At 45.7% G+C, this 17,759-nt stretch overlaps 1 protein-coding gene across 3 annotated transcripts in view; it reads right to left on the reverse strand.

Moving 5' to 3' along the window:
- SLC2A9 (solute carrier family 2 member 9) overlaps positions 1–17,759 on the reverse strand; it is a 231,573-nt gene that overhangs the window by 121,963 nt on the left and 91,851 nt on the right. For all 3 annotated transcript variants that reach the window (XM_027598277.2, XM_027598278.2, XM_027598276.2), the window contains one exon: positions 4,501–4,646. In XM_027598277.2, coding sequence (XP_027454078.1) covers positions 4,501–4,646 — 146 coding nt within the window. The remainder of the gene's footprint in view (positions 1–4,500; positions 4,647–17,759) is intronic.

The following is a 17,759-nucleotide window of genomic DNA, read 5'->3' on the forward strand; positions in this document are numbered from 1 at the left end:
TTTTTTAACGTCAACTGTTTTTTTAAGGTTTCCAATGTTTAAAAATCAAGAAATACGGCATAAATACCTGGATTCTAACTTCTCTTGGAAATCAGAAAATCTATCAGCTGCAGCCCAGTATCTGTCATGGAAACAGCAGCAGCTGTTCTCACCGGACAGGGCACGTCCCCCCAGCTGCCACAGCCCCACCGAACCCCCTCATCTTGCGCACCCTTCATTGTACTCGCAGTACGTGCACCTCCTGCCCCACGGGATGTGGGCCCTGCATACCATTCCGGTGCCCCCCCACTCTTCCTTTCAGTGCCCCAGTCCCTCTGGGGCTTCTGCCTCTGCACAAATGACAGGGCCTTCACTTACACTGTCCCCTCTACCTGGAACACTCTCCCGCCTCTGCCTCTCTCGCCCTCCATCAGCCTGGCCTGGGTAAATCCTACTAATCCTCAAGGCAGGAGTTTCAGTGTCACTTCAACAGGAAAACCAACCATTCCTGGCACCCTGCTCTAGGACAGTGCCCTACCTTTCACCCACCATGCTGGTGATCTTTGGTTACTTGTCTTTCCTGTGAACTCCCCAAGGGGAAGTCCTGGTGTCTGATCTCCTCTGTGCATGGCGACCAGCAACCAGCCCAACACATGGCACAGAGCAGCTTTCTAAATATTTGCTGAATGAGGGAATAAACTTGCAACCTCTGGATTTCATGTACATACACATCAGTAAGACAAGATCTACTGGATGGAAAAGAGGCAGAAGCAAACAGAAATGATAGCATGGGACAGGTTCCTGCGTAAGGTGTCCGTTCCGGGGACATGCTGAACAGTGTCATTGTTTGCCAGAGATGTTCCCCAGGGAAAGTCATGTTGGAGTGGAGCCTGGGGACCTGGGACTTGCAAGCATGCCTGCTACCAAGGAGGACTCTGGCTTACGGAGGTGGTGACCTGCCCAGGGTCACACGGTCCCTGCAGACCACGAGCATCATAAATGTCAGGATATACCTAGTTCATGTACATGCCCAAGGCTGTAGCTCCAGCAGCCAACTCAATACTCAAGAATGTGCCGAACGGGTAAAGGAGTGAGTGAATGAAGAGACAAGACAGAGGTTTAAGAAAGACCAAGGGAACTGTTATGGATGAAATGTTTGCATCCCACACCCCCCTGACAAATTCACATGTTGAAACCTAACCCCAAGGTGATGATGTTAGGACATGGAGCCCCTGGGAGGTGATTAGGTCGTGAGGGTAGAGTCCCTACAAATAAGATGAATGCCTTTATCCGAAAAGACCTGGAAAAGAGGATTTCTCCCCATTTGAGGACACAGTGAGAAGGCGGTGGCCCACAAGGCAGGAAGTGGGCCCTCTCCAGATCTGGGCCCCTGATCTCAGACTTCCTGCCTCCAGAACTGTGGGGTACAAACTCTCTTGTTTGGAAGCTGCCCAGCCTGAGCTAAGACAGGCTCCCAGTGGCAGGAAGGACCTGACGCTGAATTGAGGAGTGCGATGAAGAGTTGGAACTTATCTTGAAAGAGAAAAGCTTAGCCTCTATGGAGGCAGATATTCGTTTACTTTTTCAAAAAAAGTCTGGGAGGACAACAGTCCTATTTGTTGACTTTAAAACACATTTTTACATTTAAGGGACAGAGGCTGTCATTGTTACATTGTTTTTATTTTTGTCACACACATATGTTGACTTTTACAATTTTTAAAATTTTAAAAACAAAAAGCAAGAGTCTCTTTAATGTGGAATCTCACCTTGGTAAGGAGACTCTTTCCACCATGCTCACATGAATTATAGAAATCATCACGCATGTGACAACCACAGATGTAAAGTGTGAGTTGTTTTTGCTTTTGCAAAAGAGAAAAACAAAACTGTGGCCATAGTAACCCAAAAGGGTTGATAATGAAAGATGAGAAGCAGATGCTTCTGCAGTGACCTGGATCAGGTGAAATGTAAAAAGGTCTATGCAATGTTATGGAACTGTACACTTCAAAATGGTTAAAATGCTAAATCTTATGCATATTTTAACACAATAAAAAGCGTTAGGAAACACTGGAAGATATTTTTAAGTGATAAATGTCACCCAGCTCCCATTATCTTGCCATACTTGATTCCTCTGCTTATTAACCTTCCCTGAATGAGGCAGAAGCTGGCTCTAGGGTCACGAAGGCTCAGGCATAAAGGGGTCCTGTACTCTCCCTACCTAAGCTCTTACGGTCTTATTGTGATTTATAAAAAGAAACATATCTTTGGTCTTCCTCATTTCTGGCACAGAGCTCCTAAAACCCTTGGAATTTCCTAAGTGATAAGAGTAATAAAGGTGTCTTGATATTCACAAAGACCCCTTTAAGCCACACCTGAGTTTATGTTAATGCAGTGACTTTTGGACAGCATCTAAGGATGGGGGCTGGGTGCCATCAGAGCCAAGCAACCAAGTGACCTGAAACCTCCAGGGAGGGGAGAGAGCTGGATATTGAGTTCAGTCGCCAATGGCCAATGATCTCAACAACCCTGCCTTTGTAATGAAGCCTCCACAACCGCCCCCACCTCCAAAGGATGGGGTTGGGAGAGCTTCCATGTTGGTGAACATGGGAGATTCTGGGAGAGTGACACTGGGGAGAAGGCAGGGACCTCCATGCCCTCCGCATGCCTTTCCCCATGTGTCTCTTTCCTCTGGCAGTTCTGAGTTCTATCCTTTTATGATAAACCAGTAATCTCGCAAGTAGATTGGGGCCCTGTGTCCTGTGAGCTGCTCTAACCAGTTAACCGAACCCAAGGAGGAGATCGTAGGAACCACTGATTTATAGCCAGTCGGTCAGAAGCGCAGGTGACCACCTGGACTTGCAATTGGCATCTGAAGTGGGGACAGGCTCGTGGGACTGAGCCCCGACCCCGTGGCGTCTGACGCCGTGTCCAGGTAGATGGTGTCAGAATTGAGCTGAATTGCAGGACACCCGGCTGGTGTGAATTGCTTGATGTGGGGAAGAACCAGCACATCAGAATCAGTGTCAGAATCCTGCTTACACTCTGAGGGAGCCCAGTGTGTCCTGTTCCTAGCTGTGTAAGACCCAGTTGTGGGTCTGGAAGCAGACAGACCGGGGGCCTGGTTTCAGCTCCATGTTTATAGGAGTCAGTTCTCGACCTCACGTCTCTCAGCTTCCACGTCCACAACTGCAGAGGTGAGCCACTCACAGAGAAGCTTGTGAGGGTTTGGATGGCATAAAAAATCACTACTGTGTGACGTGCACATTGTCATGTCTGTTCCAACTGCCACCTCCCCCTGCAGGGGTGCAGCTCACAGGGTCTGCCAGATGTGCTCTGTCCAAGCACCAGACCATGGGGGGCAGTGGACATCCCACCGTCACCAGTGGTTCATCTCCTCCCTCCCTCCAATCTTCCAGGGTGCGTGGGAAGGCCAGGCTCTTCTTCCCTCGTCCTGGTGGGACAGGGAGGCAGCAAGTCTGTGGACTACATCCCCTCCCCGTCTCCCCAGGGCCACCGCCTTGGTCCCTCTCTCTAGTCTCTGCCAGGTCCTCCCTTCCCTTCCGACCCTTCCCACCCCAGTCCACATGTCCACACCATCCCTACCCCCAGAGCCACCTTCTAACTTGGACCTGGCCACATCACTGCCCTGCTCAAGTACCACTGGGCTCCCCAGTGCAGCAGGACGAAATCTACTGGGGCTCAATGAACAGGCACCTCGCTTCTCACGCTCCCTGCACAGGCTCTCCCCTCAGCCCTCAAGGTATTTGAATCCTGGCAGGGCCAGTTCTCATCGCAGGCCTTTTCTTCTGTTACCCCTCTCTCTGCAACGTCTTCTCTCCAAACCCCATTTTTACCTGCCTAACTCCTGCTCAGCTGCATGGCTTCATCTAGAGACCACCTCTTCTGGGTAGCCTTCCTTGATGCCACCCTCCCCACCCTGGGTGAGGCTTTCCTCCTTGCCAAGGCCACACAACAAGTACACTGTTGAACTGGGATTCCAAGTCAGGCCCTCCCGCTTCCCAAAACAGAAGACTGTGCAACCACATATTTGTGTAGGAAAGAAAGAAAGAGTGAGGTAGAACAAAGCAAAACATCTTGGAAAGATGCCCCAGCTCTAGTAAATGAAAATAGCAAGCTGTAGAACAATGTGCATGGCATGGTTCCATTTTAAAAACTATATATGTTTATATAGGTTTGTATAAGCAAAGAAGAAAACCTCAATACAAATTGAGCTGCAGACAATAGCTATTGGGTGGGTGGATCTGAACATTCTGTAAGGTTTGCATTTGTTATGTATTGTTTATGTTCTAAAAAAATGAAAAAGAAGACACAATCGAAGGAATTCAATAACTGTTCTCCAATAATAAATGAAAGGCCTGAATGCTCAGGAATCCCGAGACACAGGGACGAGACTTTGGAGGCAGGGTTCACCTCCGACTACCCTTGGTCCTGGAAGGGACACAGGGAACTGAGAGAATGGCATGAAATGAGAAGGGTCAAGGTGAGCAGGCAAGCCACACTTACCTTTCCCAGCAGCTCAGGCAGGCCCAGCACCTGCCCGGTGAACACGCCAATGCAGATGAAGATGGCGGTCACCTGCCCCAGAGAGCCACGGATCTCCTTGGGCGAGATCTCGTTCAGGTACATGGGGAGTGCGCTGAGGGCGATGCCTGTGAAAGAAGCATGGCAGCCGTGAGAGGGCTGTCTTCTCCAAGGGAGGAGTACCCTGGGCAGTGAGGTGGCCTTCATCCTCAAGGAAGACTAGTCAGAGCCCTTCCCCCTGCCGTGCCCTCTCAAGAACAGCAGGATAGCCACAACATCACTCCCAGCATCTGCACAGACGGCCGATGCTTTCACATGCCCTGTATCCTGTCGTCCATAAGGTATGGTTGGGAGGTAGATTTCATAGAAAGGGAAACAGATGATGATGGTGGTGGTGGTGGTGATGGTGGTGATGGTGGTGGTGGTGGTGGTGATGATGATGGTGGTAGTGGTGATGATGGTGGTGGTGGTGATGATGGTGGTGGTGGTGATGATGATGGTGGTGGTGATGATGCTGTGGTGATGGTGGTGATGGTGATGGTGGTGGTGATGATGATGATGGTGGTGGTGGTGGTGGTGGTGGTGGTGATGGTGGTGATGGTGATGGTGATGATGGTGGTGGTGGTGATGTGGTGATGGTGGTGATGGTGGTGATGGTGATGGTGGTGGTGATTATGGTGATGGTGGTGTGATGATGATGATGATGATGTGGTGGTGGTGATGGTGGTGATGGTGATGGTGGTGGTTGTGATGATGGTGGTGGTGATGATGATGGCGGTAGTGGTGATGATGGTGGTGATGGTGGTGATGGTGGTGATGGTGGTGATGGTGATGGTGGTAATGGTGGGGGGTGATGGTCGTGGAGGATGTGGTGGTAATGGAGGTGATGGTGGTGGTGATGGTGATGGAGGTGAAGGTGATGGTGGTGATGGTGGTGGTGGTGACGGTGGTGGTGGTGGTGGTGACAGTGATGATGATGATGAAGGTGGTGGTGATGGTGCTGGTGGTGATGGTGATGATGGTGGTGATGCTGGTGATAATGGTGGGGGTGATGGTAGTGGAGGAGGATGTGGTGGTGATGGTGGTAATGGAGGTGATAGTGGTGATGATGGTGATGGGGGTGAAGGTGATGGTGGTGGTGATGGGGGTGAAGGTGATGGTGGAGGAGGTGTCAGTGCATGGTAATGGTGGTGTTAGCAGACAACTTGTCTAGTGCTTACCAAGTAGTAGTGATCCTTCTTATCTCTTTATGTATATTATATATTTTTATAATAACTCATTGAAGTAAATATACTATTATTATCCTTAATCTAAACATGAAGAAGCTGAGGCACAGATGGAGTGACTTTCCCAAATCACCAAGTGATGTTCAGGGACCCCCAAAGGGATTATTTTGCCCAATAGATCAGGTCTATGATTCTAGAACTTGAGCTCTTCCCACTAGCTTTACATCAGTGCCTCTTGATGTAAATCATGGCACTCAGGTCAGGCAGATGCTGTATTACCCATTTTACAGCATTTTATAGAGTGCGTGTCGGTTTCAAGAAAGTTTTCCACCTGCAGCTGGGCACGGCTATTCTCAAAGCCCTTCACAGGCTACTTGTCTACTACAAATGCACTTGTCCCAGGCTGACTCATGGCACGTTGGGAGCACAGACGGCACACTCTGGAGCCACACAGCCTCCCTATGAGGCTTTGGGTGGAGAGTTAGGGTCTCTCAGCCTCGGTTTCCCTCTCCACAGATGGGGATGAGAACTGAACCTCACTTCATAGGACTGCTGGGGGCCTGAGACTGGATTGGCCCCACGCTTCCCTCATCACGCAGGGCTCTACAAAGCAGTGCTGGTGGCACTAATTCTTACTGTCTAGTTTTCCACCAGACTGTGAAGGCATCAAACATTTCTTTCCTGCCCTGGCCTCCTGATGCCTCTAGCATGGTTCCCGAAACACTCTGGGTACCAATCAATGTGCTTCCAGTGAAGCTGAATGCACCCCAGTTGTTAACCGTCAGGGAGGCTCTTCCTTCAAAAAAAAACTAGTAGAGGGAATACATGGCCCAGTTAATAAACTGAGGATCTCATTCACTGCATCTCAGCCCAGAATAACTTTTCCTGGCTCACCAGAAAGGCAAAGACACTTAAGGTACAAAGAAACGGGAATTAGCGGCAAAGTCACACCATAAGCCAGAGGATATTTGCGTTTCTACCGGAAACACACACACTGAGAGCAGCTGGGCTCATGGAAACACTGGCTGACCACGGACCAGCGTGGCACCTTGCTGCTGAGGGGGCAGTGCAACTGAGGGACAGACGTACGAGGACTCCTGTCCCAGAGCCCTGGCTTCCTCGCCAGGTGACCTCGATCAAGTCAATTAGCTTCTCCTCGTCTCAGCTTCCTCACCTATAAAACTGAGGGTAGTAATTGCTGTCTATTTCTGGTGCAGTGGGAAGGACGTTATTACATGTAAGGGTCCGGCCGCACGTGTGGTCACTTGACAGGCACTTAATAACAGTCAGCTTCCCTTCCCTGATGCTCCTCGGGCCCACTGGGGCTAATCGTCCCTCAAAAAACGAATGAGAAATGATAGGGCTGTGGGAAAGAGGTGGCATGGTCATGATGAAGGGCCTGGGGCCTTCATCATGGGATGGTAATAATACCTCCTTCATACAGGAGCCGGGCACACACGGAATGTGTGTGAAATGCTTAGCAGAGTGCCCGGCATACAGCAGGCTGTCAATAAATGGTGACTGTTCTTACCAGCCTGTCGTGAAATGACATGGCAACATGAGATGCTGTGGCTAAACTGCCGGTGAATGAGGAGGGGGTCTACACGAAAGCCGCCACCCTCCAGTTTGCTGGGGACTGTTCTGGTTTTAGCACTGCAAGTCCTGTGCACCAGGAACACCCCGAGTCCCAGGCAAACCAGGGGGTAGGTCATCCGAGGCCCGTGGTGCTGCACCAGGCGTCCCACACCACTGAGTGGCTTCTCTTGACCTATGACTCCAATCCCCTGCCACTCTTCCACCCCAGGGGCTCCAGCCTTGGGGTTTACTAGACGCTCCGTGGGCATACTGACTGTGGGATATTGGCCTTTGTTGCTTTCTTTATTTGGAACCTGGATTGTCAGAACCCCCTAAGCTGGCCCCCGACAGGCTTCCTGTCTCACTACCCCCTTGGACATGACCTCATTTGGAAGTTGTCTGCAGAGGTAATCAAGTTAGGGTGAGCTCATCCTGGATGAGGGTGGGCCCTAAGTCCAGTGACTGGGGTCCTCCTAAGAGGCCATGTGAAGACACAGAGAAGGAGGCCGTGTGAGGGTGGGGTCAGAGACTGGAGTGGTGTTGCCACAAGCCAGGGAAGGCCAAGGGTGGCTGGCAGCTGCCAGATGCCAGGAGGGCAGAGCATGGAGCAGATTCTCCCTCCGGTTTTGGACTTCTGGCCTCAGAACTCTGACAGCATCACTTCTGTTGTTCGAGGCGCCCCAGTTTGTGGCCCCAGGAGAGCAGCGCGCCTCCTCACTGAGGCCTTCCCTGACCACCTGCTGCAGTCGGCCCCTTCCCAGCGCTCTCTGTCTCTGCATCCGGTCCTAGCTCCTCCCAGCACTTAGCGCTTCCTGAAAGTACCTAGTCTGGTACTTACTTTACCACCGGTTTCCCCACCCGAAGCCACAGTGAAGTTTTGTGAGAGCTCAGTGCCAGCCCCAGGACAGGTGCTTGACCGACATGTACTGAATGGGTCCCCACGCCACTGTCGCTCTACTGTTAATTTATTTAATCGAGGCTGCAGAAAGGCCGAGTGGCGGGGCACCAGTGGCTGGGACTTGCACACCCCTGCCAGGCTGGTCCTCGGTTGCAACTGCCAGGCTGGTCCTCGGTTGCAACTGTGGTCCACGGGAGCAGGCCCCAGTGGGCAGCTGGAAGGGGGCAGAAACTCTGAGAAGCGAGCAGAGGGCAGCGCGCCCCCCGCTCTCAGCTAAAACATCAACAGTTCCAATGTACCGAGCCTGCTACAACTTCCGAGGCCTTCCCCTTCCTCGGGGCACATGGCCCGATGGTGCACGAGGGGTGGTCAGGGACACACTCCCTCACACGGGGCGAGCTTAGCTTCCCGATTCCTCCCAGAGTCCAATTGGAGCAGCAGCTCTAAGCTCTTGAAAAGCAGAAGGGACCTCAGAAAATATTCTCCAGGGAAATCAGAGAGGCTGAAGGAGACATTTCAGGGACAACTGGAAATGTGCATTTTCCTACTGGAGTGCAGAAAAACTTGAGTCCAGTCGAAAGCATTTTACTGAATATAACAGTCTTAACTTTTGAAAATGAAAATATGACACATATCTTTAAATTGCACAGTGCAGTCTGGGGAATCATCACAAAATGCACACACCTGTGCAACCCTCACCCAGGTCAAGAATCAACCTATTCTACCAGCACCCCAGAAGCCCCCCACCCTGCGCTTCTTCAGAATCACCATCCTCCCCTTCTCCCCAAAGATCACCACCAGCCTGACTGCTTATCACCAAAGCTCCGTGTGTGGAATCGTAAGGGCTGTGTTTGTCTCTCATCTCCTTGTGCTTTTCATGCATGTGAAATGCATTCATGTTGTAGCATGAAACTGTAATTTGTTTGTTTTTATTACTGTGTAGTATTCCAAAATGTGAGTATATCACACTTCATCTGCCTTCCTATTGATGGACACTCCGGTGCTTTCCGGTTTAGGATTAATGTTAATAGTGCCCCATAAACATTCTTACACAAGTCTTTCAGGGCACACTTATGCAAGTTTATATATACATTGCAACCATAAGATACATTTGTTGTTTTAATAAAGCCAATTTCCTTAAATTATCACACCAATTTACACCTTTATGAGAGATGTATGAAATACATTTTGCTCCACATTTTTGCCAATATTTGGCATTATTGGTCTTTTTAATTTTCAGCAATTGTGGTTTTCATCTGCATTTCCTTCATTACTGAGATATTTTAATTTATTTTATTTTAATTCCAGCATAGTTAACATACAGCGTGACATTAGTTGCAGGTGTACCATATCGTGATTCAACAACTCCATACAACACCGGTGCTCATCACGACAAGTGCCCTCCTTCACCCCCAGCTCCTATTCCCCCCATGCCCCACCCACCTCCCCTCCGGTAACCCTCAGCTTGTTCTCTAGAGTTAAGAGTCTGTTTCTTGGCTTGTCTCTCTCTTTTTCCTTCACTTATTTGTTTTATTTCTCAAATTCCACATATGAGTGAAATCCCATGGTATTTGTCTTTCTCCGACTGACTTATTTCACTTAGCATTATACTCTCTAGTTCCATCCATGTCATTGCAAATGGCAAGACTCATTCTTTTTGACGGCCGAGTAATATTCCATTGTGTATATATTCCACATCTTCTTTATCCATTCATCTGTCGAGGGGCACTTAGGCTGCTTCTGTAATTTGGCTATTGTAAATAATGCTGCTATAAACATAGGGGCACATGTATCCCTTTGAATTAGTGTTTTTGTATTTTGGAGGTAAACACCCAAGACTGTCATTACTGGATCATAGGGGAGTTCTGTTTTTAACATTTGAGGAATACTAATATGATTTTATATATCTTTTGGCCATTTTTCTGAAGATGCCCGTTCCATCTCTTAGCCATTTTTGTAAGAGGTTTTCAGTCTTTTTATTACTGATTTGTAGGAGTTCTTAATGTGTTGTGTATATGAGCCCTTTGTCAATTTCATTCACTGCAAATATTCTGCTCTCTCTGGTTAGTCCTTTCATTAACTGATTTTTTTTGTATGAGGTCTTGAATTTTAACATCCTCCAATTTATCAATTCTTTTACTTTAAACTAGTGCTTTTCTCTCCTGTTTAAGAAATCTTCCCCTATCCTAAAATGGTGGAAAGATTATATTGCATGTTATCTTTTGGAATATTTACTGTTTTACCTCTCATCTTTAGAGCTACAATCCATGTGGGATTGTGTATATGAGGTAAAGCAGTGTTCAAGTTTCATTTTGAATGGAATGAAAATGTCGGAGTGTTGATATAGATGTAGCATTTGCCATCTTGGAGAGTGCAGTCTGTGCTTTATCCCTAAGACAATTCCCCAAGGAGGAACGGCAGCAGAGAAATACACATACCAACTCTTGAACCATAAACCTCTGCTTTACATGAACAGCTAAGCTGTAGAAATGGTAACTTAAGCTATCACTGTAGAAATTTCATGGCCATACACATAAGCAAAAAGGTTCTCTTATGGTTGCCAAGATGAGTGCTTTCCTTCCTTGTTAGCCCAAGAATCCATGTTTCCGGAAAGATGCAACACATAAAAGCATTCTGTTTTAAGCAAATTTCACATACAATTTTCCAAGCACAAAAACACAGGTGTATATGCACATCTGCTCTGTTCTTGGAGTCTGCAGCCCCCATCAAGCTACCACCGGAGCCCGTTCCCATAAAGCACAATCACAGCTGAGGACCAGCCTGCCAGGATCTGCAGTTCCCAACCCCAGGGGGTTCCAACTGATCTGACCAGCATTTGTTGAAAAGACATCCCTCCCCTTCAGATCTCCAGCCACCCCTTTGCCATAGGGAAGCATCCATATATGTATGGGTCAACTTCAGAAGTCTCATCTCTCTTCCACTGATCTATTTTTCTGTCTTTGCCCCAATCTGTACTGTCTGAACCACTGTAACTCTCTAAGTGTTGATATCCAGTAGATTAAGTGCTCCCATTTTTCTTCTGGAAGATTATCTCATGAATTCTCAGCACTCTGCATTTCTATATACATTTTAGAAGCAGCTTGCAATTTCCATTTTACAAAACCTGCTTGGATTTGCTTGGGTTTGCACTGCATCTACAGATCAATACAGAGGGAACACCTTTATAATGTGGAGTCTTCCAATTTATGAACATGGAATACTTCCCATTTATGTGTCTAATTTTTCTCCACAATATTTCATAGACTTTTTGTAGATAATAAGATGAGACATTGCACATTTCCCATTAGACTTATTCTTAGGTATTTAATGGTTTTTATAACATTTTAAATGGTATAGCTTATAAATTTCATTTTCTACAAATACAATTGCTTCTAGTGTATTGACCTTATATGGAAAGATAACTTTGCATTTAGTATTACAAGTATACAAGTATGATGACCTTTTATCCAGAGACCCTGGCAACAAACTCCACTCACACATTCTGAAGTTTATAGATTCTTTTAGATGGTTTATACATTCACGACATCTGTGACAGATGACAGTTTTAGTTCATCTTTTCCAATCTTTATATCTTACATTAAAAATGTTTTTGTTTGCCTCACTGCATTAGCTAGGACCCCTAGTACTATGTTGACTCAGAGTGGTTGATAGCATGTATCTTGTCTTGTTCCTGAGCTCAGAGAAAAACCTATTAACATATTATACTGAATATGATGACGGCTGTAGGTTTTGGTAGGTAGCCTTTATTAGTTTAAGAAAATTTCCTTCTATTCCGAGTTGGCTAGACATGTTTTTACATTTTTCTTTACCATAAATAGATACTGAAGATTATCAAATGACTTTTCTGCATATATCAAAATAATCATATGATTTTGTCCAAAATGTATTCTGTAAATAAGGGGAATTACCTTGACTGATTCTCAAAGGTCTCGACATATTATCTTTTTATGTTTTATTGTTGAAATACTATTATGTTTATTTTTGAAATTGTTTGCTAATTCTTTATTTGGGATTTTTTTTATATCTATGTTCCTTAATGACATTGGGCATGCAATTTTTTTCCTGCAAAGTTCTTATTGGGATAGGATATCAAAGATACGCTCATCTCATAAAATGAGTTGGGAAGTATACCCCCTGGAAATGTTATACAGAGTTGGCATTGTTCTCTCTTAAAGAAAACTTGAATCTCTTTTGTTGGAATGTTTTTAATTATATGTTCAACTTATTTAATAGAACAGGACTATTCAGATACCCTATTTTTTCTTACATCACTATTGGTTAAGTTTTTTCTTTCTAGGCATTTGTACGTTTCATTTAAGTTTTCAAATATGTCACATCATGATACATTCTTATCTCTCTAATGCTTCAGGATCTATCCATTTAATTCCTAATATTAGTTATTAATTCCTTCTCTCTTTGTGAACAGTCTCATAAGAGGTTTATCAATGTTATTAATCTCTTATAGAATTTACTTTGGTCTTGCTGATGCTCTCCAATGAAAATCCCCTTCCAACTTCTTGAGAGGCAGTCTTAGGTTATTGACTTTTAGCTTTATCTGTTTTAGATATTTGCATTTGAGGTTATAAATTTTACCTGAAATATGGCTTTACCTGCATTCCACAAATTTTGGTATGTCTTATGTAGTGTTTTCATTATCATCTAATCCAAACTATTTAAAAATTTCCTTTGTGATTTCTTTATGTCCCTCCAGTTACTCGAAAATACATATTCATTACTTAGCATGTACGCCGCTTAACATCTTAATTTCCAAACATATGAGGATTTTCTACTTATATTTTTGTAATTACCTTCTAATTTAATTCTATTGTGGTCATAGAACACAGTCTAATTTTAATCCTTTGAAATGTGTTGAGATTCGCTTTATGGCTCATCATATGGTCATTTTTTTATAAACAGCCCATGAATGCTGAAAAGGAATGCGTGTTTTAGAGTCCCAAGGTTTAAAGTTCCACATACATTAATTAGCTCATATTTGTTCACTGTGTCACTCAAACCTTGTACTACTGATGTTTTTGTCCACTTGTTCTATCAGTTACTGAGACTGTATTTCTCATTTTAGTTGGGCTAATTTTCAGTGTATACTCATTTTCAGTTTATACATTTTGACGTTTTATACGAAGTGCATATCAACTTTAAAATTGTTATATTGCTGATGAACTGAAAGCTTCAGCATCATGGGATCTCTCATATTTAGTCATCCTTCTTGCTTCAAGCGTTGCTGTACTGGATTTATAAGCGTTGGGTTTTTCCTATTATTTTATTTTCAATCTTTCTGTATCTTTATATCTAAGCTACAAACAGCTTATGCATAGGTATTTGTTTTATCCAATGTAACCATTCTTACCTTTTAATTGGAGTATTGAGTCTATATTTGTTGATATACTTGTGTTTAAATACATCATCCTACCATTTGCTGTTCTATGTGGCACTCCTATATTCTGGTTTTTTTTTAATTCTTTATTTGAACTCAATTTAGTTGGAATATATTCTATTTTCTCTCCTTTCTTGCCTTCTTCTGGATTATGTATTTTTAAGTCATTTGATTGTTCTGTGTTATTTCCTCTTCTTTTAATAATTGCTCTAGAGATCATTTCATGAATCTGTGTCTTAGTGAAAGCTAATATAAATTAGTACTTTTAGTATTTCCCGGACAATGCAAAGAATTAATACACACCAACTTCACTTACTGCCTTCCTGATTTATATGCTATTTTAATTATGTATTTTAATTTTTTCTCTCTGTCCTTTTTCCTCTTCACACAGATACACACACACATATACACACAGACTCAGACACTCAGACACACACAGACAGACACACACAAACACACATAGACTCAGACACACATACACACACTCAGACACATATACACAGACATCACACTCAGACACACACAGACACACACACAGACACAGACATATACACACATACACAGACACACACACTCAGACACACACAAACTCAGACACACAGACACATATATGAACACATGCAGAAACACACAGACACACAGACACACACGGACTCAGACATAGAAGCACACATAGACACATATGTGGAGACATGCACACACGCAGAAACACACATATACACACAGACTCAGACACACACACGGACACACATTCAGAGACACACAGGCACACACACACCCCTAAACAGTACCTGAGCGTTGTCAGGTAGCTTTGTTGTTATCTGTACGGTACTTGTGAGGAAACGGAAGCTCCGAGGGGTAAAGAAGTCTGTCTGAGGTCACGCAGCTGGTTAGCAGCAGGGCTGGGGCCAGAATCCATCCTTCTGAACACCTCACATGCTCTTTGTCGAGTTTAAATTTGACTCAAATCATAATAAATGAATAATATTATTAGTGTTTTTACTAGTTTCCTACTGCTGTTGTAACAAATTGCCACAAACTTAGTGATGTAAACACCACAAATGTATTTTCACACAGTTCTGGGGGTCCCAAGTCTAAAATGGGACTTGGGCTACAATCAAGGTGATGGCAGGGCTGTGATCCTTCTAGAGGCTCTAGGGGAAAGTCGGCTTCCTGGCCTTTCCCAGCTTCCGGAGGCACCCGCTCCCCTTGGCTCGTGGCCCCTCCCTGCTGCTGCATCTGAGACAAGAGCACACAGTGTCTGCTCTTACTCTCCCATCTCCTTTCTCTGGCTCTGAATCCTTCCCCTTTCACTTATCAGGACTCCTGTGATCTTATGGGACGCCCCTGGATTACCCAGGGTAAGTGCTCCGTCTCACGGTCCTTAACTTAATCACATCTGCGAAGTCCCCTTGCTGTATCAGCTCACATTTGCTGGTTCCAGGGATGACGATGTGGCCCCTTTTGGGGCAGTAGGCAGAATAATGATAAATAACAAATAATTTGCTTATAAGAGCAACCCACAGTCTTGCTGGGAGCCTGTGCTGGGACATAATTGGTAGGTCCTTGGGGCATGGTACACCTAAGCTGATGGCACTGGACAGGGGGGCCAGTGTTTCTGCCCTATACTCTTAATTCACAATCTCCTAGTCTGTGATTTTTTTTTTTAAGATTTTATTTATTTGAGAGAAAGAACACAAGCAGAGGGAGAGAGAGGGAGAAGCAGGCTCCCTGCTGAGCAAGGAGTCCAATGTGGGACTCGATCCCAGGACCCTGGGATCATGACCCGGGCCGAAGGCAGCCACTTAACCGACTGAGCCACCCAGGCGTCCCTGTGATGTTGTTTAATGAGTAAACAATACAACTATGCGTGTCATGTGCACTCCAGAAGCTTCAAGAGAATGCTCAAGATAGTCGCTCTAAGGTGAGTACAAAAAGGAGCCAAAGCAGATTTTTAGAGGTGGTTGCAACCTCAGCTCCCAGAGTCCAATCCTCCTTACTTTCTAGGTGACATTACTGGCCCAGAGAGGTAAAATAATGGGCCCATGGTTACCTGGCAAGTCAATGGTAGAACCAGAACTTAAAGTCACATCCTTGACCCCGATTTCATGTTCTTTCCATGTCATATGCTTCTCTAAAAGCTGCTCCAATATGTCCACCAGAGACCACCTACTGTGGTAGCCGAGCTTGTCCATCAGAGAGCTCCTAATGCCGTGGACATGGACTTGCACCCCTGGGAGCACGGGCTGTACTGGGACAGCTTGGCAGGAACCTGTCCAGTGCAATCTTCCACAAACACAAAACAGCTCTGCACCCTACTTTGACCTTACCATCTGCATGGATTTTGCCTCTAACACCAAGCTGCATCAAGTCTGTTTCAATGTAAAAATGTGTTTCTTTTTTTGCCAAGCTTTTTAGAGAAAGGACACTTGGGGAAGGTGTCCTGGGTTTCTACTATGGTTCCAAATACTGCCCACAAACCTGGCTTGAGCAGCACAGCCTTCTGAAAATCCTCCAGGCTTATCACTTGGCTTTAAATTATTTATTATAAGCAGGACAGTCAATTCATCTCCTGGCCAGCATTTCCCCTTTTTCTGACCAAATGCCTTCCTTTAAATACCTGCAAGTCCCCGTCTCTGCTTTGAGAGGGTTTGATGAGAATAAATGACATGAAGCCTCCACGTCTTGGCCCACCTCCAACAGGCTGCGCTCCAGAAGTCAGAGGAGTCTGTTTTTCTCTCCCCTCCTTGTTCTTACTTTTTTTTTTTTTCTGTTTCTTTTTGTAAAACTCATCTGAAAAGAGGTCTAACAGACATCTGACTTGAATATGGGGCTTTGTAAATATGGCCTCTCTCTTCAAGTCCAGCCTATTTTTCATTAAGGAAACTCAGAGAGAAACTAGGAATGTGCAGTAAGGGTCACTTCCCCCAGAAGACCTAGAGAGGCAAAATGACTAGATAGAGGCTAATGGAGAAAATGTAAATCTGCCAGAAAAGGAGACCCACTGCGGCCTGTGTTGGGAAAGGCCATTCATTGCCCATCTCACCAAGCCTTTGTCCTGCGCAGGCAGGGCCCTTGAAACCAGGCATCTCGGGCCACACCCGGGATCTGTACCTTATTAGCTGGGAATGAAAAGAATAGCACCAAGAATGGCAATGATCCCATCACCATTCCCGGCGATGGGGGAAGGCACTATAGGTCTGGAATGTACCAAGCGCTTCACGCCCATCAGTTAATTTTTGCATACCACCACAGGGGGCTTTTTGATTAATCCCTTTTGCCTGGTCCAGGAAAGGGGCTAAGACAGTGAGGCAGAATGCTGCTGTGGGGCCCCACTGGTTCACAGCACCCCCTGAGTCTGCATCCTTGTGGGTTCAGGTCCCTCCGACATTGATGGTGCCCCTGGTCATGGGACTTGTCTTGGCCAATGGGACACTGACAAACGTGCCACGAGCAGTGACTTGACAGGTGCTTGCACGTGGGGTCCTGCCCCTGGTACCACTCTTTGGCACTCTGAGAATCCCGAGGGAAGACTGGGCCGCCCTACATATGGCAGGCTGAGAGACCGTGTGGAGGTGAGATGAGCTGGGCCTGCTGGGATCCCCTGAGACCAACCCAGCTGCCAACAACCAAACAGGCGAGTGAGACCTTCTGAAGTCACCCTGCTGCCCGCATTAGAATGGCCCCACCAGCCCAGGGAACTCCAAGCTCAGCAAAACGGTTATTGCTTGAAGCCATTACCTTCCCATTGTTGTTGTTGTTGTTGTTTTAAATGTAGCAAAATCTAACTGATACAAAGTAATGAAATTAAGCTAGGTGAGTGGGAAAACGCAGTCAGTGTGAACACGCAGCCCTCAGCCTTAACCACTTTACTGTCCCACGTCTCTGAGCCTCAGTGTCCTTGATGTAAAATGACAAAATAACAGCCCTTCAGCATTAGCAGGTGATCAGAGCAGAAGAAACCATGAACAGGACTGGTTAATTGTAAAACACCACACAAACTCCAATTAACATTTTCTATAGCTAACTCCTTTCTACTTGAATACCAAGACAGAGCAGTAATTTCACCCCAAGTCTGGTTATTACTAATCCTGAATATTACCTGCCAGCAGAGCAGGGAAGGGACAGG

Source organism: Zalophus californianus, chromosome 2, assembly GCF_009762305.2.
Source record: "Zalophus californianus isolate mZalCal1 chromosome 2, mZalCal1.pri.v2, whole genome shotgun sequence".
Lineage (NCBI taxonomy): Eukaryota > Metazoa > Chordata > Mammalia > Carnivora > Otariidae > Zalophus > Zalophus californianus.